Here is a 9,961-nt window from a genome sequence, read left to right on the forward strand (position 1 = left end):
TTTGAATCACCATTCACTTGCATTGTATGAACCAACACAAATCTTCTCTTGTGTTTGGCAGAAGAAAGAAAGTCATACACATCTAGGATGGTATGAGGGTGAGTTAATCATGAGAGATTTTTGGGTGAACTAAACCTTTAATGTAACATCCTATCTACACTGGACACAAACCTTCCCATTATATATATATATACACTAACGGAGCACTTTATTAGTTACACTATGGTCCTAATAAAGTGCCTGACATGGTCTTCTGCTGTTGTAGCACATCCGCCTCAAGGTTTGACGTGTTGGTCGATCTACTCACAACAATTGTACAGAGTGGTTATCTGAGTTACCATAGACTTTCTGTCAGCTCGAAGTCTGGCCATTCTCCGTTGACCTCTCTCATCAACAAGGCATTTCTGTCCACAGAACTGCCACTCACTGAATGTTTTTTGTTTTTGGCATCATTCGGAGTAAATTCTAGAGACTGTTGTGTGTGAAAATCCCAGAAATACTCAAACCAGCCCGTCTGGCACCAACAATCATGTCATGGTCCAAATCACTGAGATTACATTTTTTCCCTTTATGATGATTGATTTGAACATTAATTGAAGCTCCTGACCTGTATCTGCATGATTTTATGCACTGCACTTCTGCCACACAAAGTTGGAATACATGTGTACCTAATAAAGTACTCAGTGAGTGTATAGTAGCTTAACATGTTACTTGAAGAAAACAATTCTTCTATCAATATCTAAATGCTGCATGTTCTTATAAAACTTAGTTAACACCCATATTTTCCATGTATCACTCTAGGCTTGCCAAGTGAGTCTCTAGAGAACAGACTGATGACACTCCACCCAGTTCAGTTCAGTTCAGTGATTTCAGTGTTTAATCATAACATTCAATAACACGATCTCAGACAATGATGTTTACTACTAAAATTCATTTTTTGTATCATATACAAAATCCTAAATTCATGAAAATGTATATTCAGTCAATCTAGCTTATTTCTCTCCTATATAGGCTACATTAAAAAAGTACAACAGTGTGAAAAGGTATGCAGTGCAAATTACAGACAGGACAAACCTGTAAACAATAACACATAATAAATGGGTAAATTAAATTAATTGCAGTGTAACATGGTACTACTATTTATTTATTAAATTATTACACATTTCTTAATTCAAATGTATTTTACGTCTCAATATTAATTTGTTTCCACATGGCCATTTAAAGGTGCACTCAGTAAGTTTTGTCTTTGCGTGATCTTGGACTTACAGTGACACCTAGTGGCGTGGATGCAGCATCATTTAAAATCACTAGTTTTCAGTTTCAGATGTCATTGTGTAAATAGTATTCACAGTCAGCCATGATTACTTTAATCAATGAGTCAAAGTGTCAAATAACAGGACAGTTACTGAGATTAAGTGAGTAGTAGTTCTGCTGGTCATGTGATTCCAACATGGCAGCCCCCATGTGTGGACCCTCTCCATGTAGAATAAAACGGCTTTTATAAGGTTACTGATATGACTGGAGTTTTCATTTCAATGTGAGTGCTCATGATTTCCTACATATATTACAAAATTACAATGAATGTTTTTAGGAGTTCAACCTTTTTAACGAGGAAACAATTACTGAGTACACCTTTAAAGTAAAATTGAAAAAGTTAAAATGAGTTTAAAAATGACCATATACACTTCTATATTCATATACATTTTAACCTAAAATGTTGATCAACAACACAATCCATAGACACAGTATGCATCAACTACCCAATTACAAAAAAATAAAAGCAGTTCATAATAATAATAACCTTACACGGCATTACTTTAATAAAGTCTCCCAGCAATGCCTAAAAGAAAAACTAAATGCTTGTGGATGTGTTTCACACACAGCGTTAAATTAAAATCATCTGTGCTCTTGTGTTTCATGTGCTCATGATGTTATGCAGCACATGATGGGCAGTTTCACTGAAGTCCTGGGACAGATCGCTATTGTTTGTGCTTCAGATACTTTTACTGAGAGTTACAGCTAGTAATGGATTTTAAAGCGGTGAAATTGCTTTTTTGTGTCATTTGTCTGGCGCAGGCAACCCTTGAGCAGAGCTCAACAAAGAAAAAAAATGGAAAAAAAGGTAAAAAATGATTTCATTAAGCAAACAACAAACTCTCTTTGTTTAGGTTCTTATAAACAGACCATTTCTATTAAAACGTTTCTAAAAGTACAAATATTGCATAAAAGAATGAGTAAAATGCCATTTAAAATAGTTTGTGTATCTGATGTCATTTACACACCCACATGTTTCTTCTGCATTTGTGGTGGGTTTTTGTGCATTGTGCAGTTGAGCATGTAAAAGTTACATTTATAAAACTTAAGATGTTACAAAATGTGTATAGAGAAGAACTATGGTCATTTGAAATGTTTTCTGTAGATCAGGTTTTTTGTAAATGAATGTTGTCAATTGAATATGTTTTTTATAGATGATGTATAAATTGTGTTCTTATGTGCTGGTTTACACCTCAGAGTCTGCTAACAGTGCTGCTATTGAGGAGCTGAAGAAGCAGATAGAAGAGATTGTGAAGGATCTGAATCTGTTGAAGGAACAGCAAGCTTTGCAAACAGGTACAGAATCAAGCTCTGTCTCATAACTTACATAACGAGAATGGAAAATGTAACTGAAATATGTATTGCACAGTCATCACTGACCCAGTTTAAAATGCTCTAATTTCTTGTCCTACGTTTCTCTCCATCACTTTACCACTCAATGGACTTTAATCAATATAAGGGCTCAGGATTTGTCTAGTTAGCAGTTAGATAGATGGCATAACTACACTATCTGAACCCAAACAACATCTTTCTCCATTACTGCCATTCACAAGCCATGTGTTCTGATGAAATCACATTTTTTGATAGCAACTCACAGCAACGCTGAGAATGCAATGCATACTTGTCAGAATACAAATACACATCGAGATTGCATAGCTAAAAGCGTCTGTTCACTCACTTCAGTAGACTGGACCTGAAGGTCTTAGTCAATGTCTAATGTTCACAAACATTGTGTCAAATTACATACTGACAAAAAAGGGAAAGCAGCTCCATTGAAAATACTAAACTAATACACTACTTAATGCAGTTATGTTTGAGATGTGAACATAATTACTGTATATTGCATAAAGTCCAAGTGATATTCAACACAGTCATCAAAAAGTGAAATGGTCACATTGCTGTCAAATGTTTAAATAGATTCAGACTTCTAACGGATGATGTTTATTCAACATGGTTTTTACTGGCTTGCTCAATGAACTTATTTCAAATGAGCTAAAACAAATGTATTAGCATTTAGTCTCTACTTCATTTTTACTGTGTACAAACCATGTTCACTCAATCCAGTTGTGTCGGGACTATGTGAGTAATATATGTTGCATCAATGTATTTCTGAAACCGAGCAGGGGATTTCCAATTCCCAGCATGCTTTGCATGGGAATGGATTGGGAGAGTACATTTTCAAATTAAATGTTCTTTTAATGTATTTCTACACAAAATGAAATGCTTTTCTCATGACGTAAATACAGAGGGATCGTCAGTATAATGACTGATTGGGGATCTGTAAACTCTGTTTACCATGTGGCACCATGTGTTTGTTGCTAGCTAGCAAGCTGTAAGGTTTAATAGAGTTATTTAAACAGATCAAATTTAAGTTAGGTTAACTCAATTCATTTAGGTTTTCTCTATTTACTCAAGTATTGGAGTAGAGCCTACATTGTAATTTCATTTATAAAAGAAACTCATTTTCATTGTGTGGAATCAAGCTAAACTGACAAATAATCAGTGTGAGTAAGGTCTAAAGACTTTTGTTGTTGATATACTTGTGCCTTGAAAACCTTTTCTCACTCGTATGATATATGTGAACGAGATTTGTGGAATTGAATGTTATCTGTTACGTGTTAGTCACAGTTCATAATCACAAGACCGTGTCCGTGTGAGTTGTGAAGGGTAGCGACCTTGGCCTGCCCAGCTTGATCTCATTATTATACGTAGCTATTCGTAGATAACATTTAAATGTACATTTTGTATGTTTGCATATAGGCGTTGATTCATACTATATGGATGTATTGACAGCATCTAACGTTTAATATTTACAAATCCTGTATATTATAAAAACATTTGTATAGTTACTTTTGAACTGTTTTATAGATATTTCAGATCACTTAACCCTACACCTAAACCTAACTATAACCATTTCTTAATGATATACAAAAAACATAAGAAGATACATTTAATCACAACAGTTTATTCAGATAATAAAAAATAGCTTTAGCTTTGTGTGAGGTCTGAGAAATAACTCATCATTTGATATTTTATTATTTTTTCTGCCAATTTATGATATTCAATATATATCCAGATATTATGTATTAAGTAGATTCAAATATTTAATGCATGGTCAAAATCTTGTTAAAAATAATAAAGGCATGTTTTCCAGTTTTTGTTTTTTTAAATGATATTTAGTATAGTATATATGTGGGAAACAGTCAAATGCATTATTACAATATAATACTGAATAAGTATTACTATTATTTTAAATATAAGATTTGTTTTATAATACAGGAATGCATCTTTTTTCTGCTAAACACAAATGAAGATTTTTAGAAGAATATCTCTGTAGGTCCTCACAGTGCAAGTTAATGGTGACCAGAACTTTTAAGGTCCAAAAAGTAATCCATATGACTCCAGTGGTTTAATCCATGTCTTCAGAAGTGATATGATTGGTGTGGGTATAGTAATAAGGACTTAAATATTGATATGTTTCTGACTGCAGCTAACCACCTTCAACTGGTTTAAGTTGTTTTTTTTTAAGCTTTGTGGCCCTAAAAAGTGTTTTCTTTTTGGCATTTTTCTCTCCAGTTTGCCTGAAAGGCATCAAGATCCCCGGCAAATGTTTTCTTGCCGACACGATGAAGAAGACCTTTCATGTAGCCAACGATGATTGCATAGCAAAAGGTGGGACACTTAGCAGCCCTCTTTCTGGTGATGAGAATGACCAGCTGTACGCGTATGTCCGCCAGACCATCGGGCCAGAAGGGCACATCTGGTTGGGCATCAATGACATTTCCATGGAGGGGGAATGGACAGACCAGACTGGCTCCACCATACGCTTCAAGAACTGGGAATCAGAGATCACCCACCAACCTGATGGCGGCCGAAGTCAGAACTGTGCCATCCTCTCCACCACAGCCAATGGAAAGTGGTTTGATGACGACTGCCGTAATGCCAAGTCCTCCGTCTGCCAGTTCAACATTGTCTGAGCTCCTTGCTGTTTCAGCAGCGATGGGAGGACCAACTCCCTATTAATACCCATGGTTTTGAAATGAAATGCTCAACAAACACAAACAGATGTGGTGTTTGGGTCTCCTTCACATACCTTCGGCAGTGCCGTGTAGTTCACATACTGCTTTTTGTAGCTGCATTTGCTAGAGTTCAATATTGAAAAAAAAAAAAACAACCAGCTTCAAATTATTGTCCCTTTTCTAGCGATACATCTCTAAAACCATCTGGCAAATATGCTCAAATGAATGTTTTTACACAGAGTTGATTTGTGGTGTTTGATCATTGATTTAGTGAGTAATGAATGAATGAATACGCATTTGCCCAGATGTGATGTTGGAAGGCTGTTCCAACACCAAAGATGGTGGAAGGCAACTCTGCTGTAGAAGTCATTTTTTTACTATAAATTCTCCTCCCTGTCCAATAGGTGGTGATATGCATGAAGAAAGCACGACTTTGAGAAGTTATTAAAATTTGTATCGAACAATTGTATGCTGAATTTCAATAATATTAAGGCGTTAAATATGATATAGCTTATAATCAAATAAAAAGCTAATGATTTATGCTAATGACCCTTAGCAGTCTGCTTGACAAAAATAAAATAATTATTTGTTCGATACTGTTATGGATGAGAGAGGCCCAGCCAGTAAATACAATATAATATACTCGTCTTGGGCAAAACTTCTGACTCTGAGTGATTGATGAGGTAGTCAGTCCTCCCAACAGTGTATTCATGCATGTATGTGTATAAATTACTCATGTATGTTCAATTTAATGTTTGTTTAACGCTTACCAAAATTAACCATGGTGTGACTATTTTAATTTTATGGTTACTACGGATTTATACAAATAACATGGTTATTCTTCTTTAATTAGCTTCAATGTTTTTTGTAAGTGACTTCTAGTGTAGCTAATTTCTTTTTTTTTTTTTTTTAAAGAGTAGCTTGCCTGTAGTAAAACTACTTTAAGTTGTAAGTAGCCTGTAGCTTCCCCAACACTAACTCTCCACTGGCAGTATCTCACTCAAGTGCATCTTTTGTGAAAGCATCAGGAGGCTCAACTTACAATTGATTCCAATAGAGTTTATTGTTAGCATGATGCTAACCTTATGACACAATAGTCTCATAATCACAAACATATACAGCACACATATATAGGATGGAATAGCCTATTATAATAGTTTTAATTAAAAATAAATGTATATTCCTCAATATATTTTGTTATTTTATGAAATAGACACTCACTGAGTACTTTATTAGGAACATAAACATTAAAAATGTCAATATATATTTATGTTAAACAGCAAAAAAAAGTCACACCCACAGCGTGGTAAACAAGACTTTTACGCAGTTCACAAATGGTCAAAACACAAAATTGACTAGAACATACATTTGAGCAAAGCTTCAATAAATGAAGCAAAAGTGCTTACCTTTGTTGAATTTGCTCCTCTGATGCTGACTGGGAGTGAAAGATGCTTTGCTGAAGCAATGGCACGAAACACAACGCTATTGATCTTTTATGCTATTATGAGAAGTGCAAAAATATTTTCGGTTCATTATGAAACTGTGGCGGGACAAATTAGAATGTGTCGGGCCACCACAGTCTACTGTAGGTAATTAATGGGAAACACTGCATTTATCACAAGAACAGGCAACAATAAAGAAAACAATGCCACACTGTGCATGCTTTAGTGGTATATTAAATAAATAACCATTCAAAATCAACAAATCTTTTTTCACTGAAAAAGTAATAAACCAACCAATCTACCCTCCAAACTACAAAGTAGGCCTATGTTCAGTTGCAACAATTAGGCTAAGTGTGTTATGTGTACTGAGATGAAGGTAGCAGGATCATTCTCCTGCTTTTAAAATTAAAATGAGATGAACAGTTAAACTTTAAATCTGAGCTTGTAAAGGACAGTACATTTTGGGTTACAGGAGTATCTATCTTAAATCTTTTGCTAATCAGGAAAAGTGGACGAATCATAACAGTGGACGAATCATATATTTGCAAATATTTTGTGAAGGGTGGGAGGTCGGCTAATGTTTCTGATATCCAAATATGATAGAATATTAACCACTCACTGTGCCCTTTATTAGAAACACTATGGTCGGTATGAAGTGCCTGACGTGTTCTTCTACTGTTGAAGCCCATTCGCCTCAAGAATCAATGTGTTGTGCATTCTGAGATGATATTCTTCTCACTACAATTGTACAGAGTGGTTATCTGAGTTACTGTAGACTTTCTGTCTTGAACCAGTCTGGCCATTCTCTGTTGACCTCTCTCATCATCAAACCATTTCAATCCACAGAACTGCCGCTCACTGTATGTTTTTTGTTTTTGGCACCATTCGCAGTAAATTCTAGAGACTGTTATGCGTGAAAATCCCAGGAGATCAGCAGTTACAGAAATACTCAAACCAGCCCATCTGGCACCAACAATCATGCCACGATCCAAATCACTGAGATCACATTTTTTTTCTCCATTATGATGGTTGATGTGAACATTAACTGAATCTCCTGACCCGTATCTGCATGGTTTTATACACTGCACTGCTGCCACACGATTGGCTGATTCGAGAATTGCATAAATAAGTAGGTGTACAGGTGTTCTTAATAAAGTGCTCATTGAGTGTATTGATCATAGTTAGTTAATGATACCATAATGTATTAACTATTGTAAAGTGTTAACAATATTATTTTAGAATTATGTTTAACCAAAGTAATGTATTTAAAAGTAATGAACCTAATAGAAAGCCAGTTACTGTAGTCTGATTACTAGAATTTATATTGTAATGTATTACATTACATTATTTTTGCTAAAGAGGTAATTAGAGTACAATAACAATTGACTTTGTAATCAGATCTGGCTACCCTCAACACTGGTCACCTTGTTGTTCAAACTAGAGTTATAATTAAGTTTTCCACATGAAAGAAATTTCTAATAATGTTTTATTAGCACATACAAATAAAACACAAAAATAGGTCCTCAAACATTTAAAAGAAATTGTGACAATATCAATATCGCTGCATCTGTTTTCTCAATAATATATCAACTAAATAAGAGTCAAGAAACTGCCAAATGTCTTGACACACATTCTATAAGAGCTTTTTTTCCTGAGACATTGTTCTCCATTTTTAAGGCTATACACACTAGAAATCAGTCATAAATATTAAGGTAAAAACATAACAAACATTTGAAATGACAATCATATCACATAATGTAGGCTATACTTCCTATAACAATGGATTTATAAAAACTAATCGAATCTAATAAAATATGTTAATCCATCCGGAAATATTATATACATCTGAAATAAGAATAGCACTATTTAAGCAAATGCAGGCCTATTACATATTTGTCAATGTAACAGTAATGGCAAGTTGGCAAGAAATTTAACAGGTTTCATTTATTATACAAAAAATATTCTATTCTATTCTATTACCTCGGCCTTCTCTGCTCCATACCATTGGGCAAAAATCCCGCGATAATGGGAACCGGCCATATGAGGGCAGCGACGCTCCATATTATTATGACTAAAGTCATGAAACAAGCCACGAGAGTTGACTCGATGGGTTTGCGGTTGAGTCTCCAGCTCCTGTCCCCCTTCAGCTCATCCAGAGCGAAATCCAGACAGCAGAAATGGACGGAGTCGCCCATCTGTTGACCTTCTGACCTGCCTCGCCTGAATCTCCTGTATCTGGACAGTCCGCATCCGACGCAGAGTCTGAACTCTTGCTGGCCGCCCGTGACGCCCAGGTGCTCGATGTACACCGGGGAGATCGCGCGGTTGAATGCGGCGGAGAAGAACGCCTTGCCATGGTTGTTGGTGGTGTAAATCAGCACGTCGCACTGGAAGCCGAAGTTGCTGTCCCAACGCGCCACGAGTTTGGTGGGGAGTCTCTCCACACTCACATTGCACTGCGACGAGGCTTCAGGCTCCTCCACGGATCTCTTCGAATAGCCCACATCCACCTCCAGGCTGGCCAGGAATCTGCTGGAAGAGTTGATGGGTGGAAGCAGGAGATCTTCGTCACTCCAGCTGTGTGAGCAGCGGACAGGAGCGGTGAGCGCCAGCAGGAGAGTGACGGAGATGCTCAGCATGGCAGAGCGCGCGGTAACTCCAGTTTCATGGTCATCTCACACTAAGTGTGAGCTTCACTCTTCTGTATCCCGCCAGGTTTGGGATTTAGAAAGCATGTGTCTGCTTCATCGGTTCCTCCCCAGTGCGTTTGTCTGGGCGTGCTCAACACGAGGAGAGAACGAAGTGACCGCGCGAGCGCACAGTGGCGCCAATTCAGTGTGACGGTCTAAAGTAGATTCACTGAGTTCTGCTCGTTCCCCTCACGCCTTCTTCTGATGGTGTCAGTCGTCCTCGACAAACGAAAGGAGTTTGAAGCATTAATGTTCTCATTCTTTGAGAATCAGGCTGATAAGGAAGGGTGTTCCAAAGCCTCTATCTCAAACTATAAGCTTTTGAATCAAAAGTTCAATTACACATGTATGTGGTATTTGTTTCAAACGCCGGTCTTAAATTATTTTTGTGAATTTATTTGTGTCATTTTTGTGTCACACTTCATATTTTTTGTCAAATATGTAATACATAATCTATATGTTAAAAATATAGAGATTTTTTTTTCAATTATTTGTG

General features: G+C 36.4%; 2 protein-coding genes across 2 annotated transcripts; one reads left to right on the top strand and one right to left on the bottom strand.

The window, feature by feature from the left end:
- The first annotated feature begins 1,933 nt into the window (after window positions 1-1,933).
- Window positions 1,934-5,882, top strand: LOC127655554 (tetranectin-like). The gene is made up of 3 exons (XM_052143446.1): window positions 1,934-2,122; window positions 2,512-2,610; window positions 4,891-5,882. The coding sequence occupies exons 1-3, from the start codon at window positions 2,026-2,028 to the stop codon at window positions 5,289-5,291; spliced, it is 597 nt and encodes a 198-aa protein (XP_051999406.1). The 5' UTR covers window positions 1,934-2,025; the 3' UTR covers window positions 5,292-5,882.
- A 2,421-nt stretch (window positions 5,883-8,303) lies between these two features.
- LOC127655553 (transmembrane protein 158-like) lies at window positions 8,304-9,685 on the bottom strand. Its single transcript, XM_052143445.1, has one exon. It carries the CDS (start codon window positions 9,412-9,414, stop codon window positions 8,752-8,754), a length of 663 nt encoding a protein of 220 aa, XP_051999405.1. The 5' UTR covers window positions 9,415-9,685; the 3' UTR covers window positions 8,304-8,751.
- Between the last annotated feature and the right edge of the window lie 276 nt (window positions 9,686-9,961).

The sequence above is a fragment of the Xyrauchen texanus genome, chromosome 15 (assembly GCF_025860055.1).
Source record: "Xyrauchen texanus isolate HMW12.3.18 chromosome 15, RBS_HiC_50CHRs, whole genome shotgun sequence".
In the NCBI taxonomy this organism is placed as follows: domain Eukaryota; kingdom Metazoa; phylum Chordata; class Actinopteri; order Cypriniformes; family Catostomidae; genus Xyrauchen; species Xyrauchen texanus.

Bases quoted from the DNA above. Each gene is read 5' to 3' on its own strand.
- LOC127655553 (XM_052143445.1), bottom strand. From the start codon at position 9,414: ATGCTGAGCATCTCCGTCACTCTCCTGCTGGCGCTCACCGCTCCTGTC.
- LOC127655554 (XM_052143446.1), top strand. From the start codon at position 2,026: ATGGATTTTAAAGCGGTGAAATTGCTTTTTTGTGTCATTTGTCTGGCG. The intron at 2,123-2,511 runs GTAAAAAATGAT...TTTACACCTCAG, and splicing joins GAAAAAAAATGGAAAAAAAG to AGTCTGCTAACAGTGCTGCT. The intron at 2,611-4,890 runs GTACAGAATCAA...TTTTCTCTCCAG, and splicing joins ACAGCAAGCTTTGCAAACAG to TTTGCCTGAAAGGCATCAAG.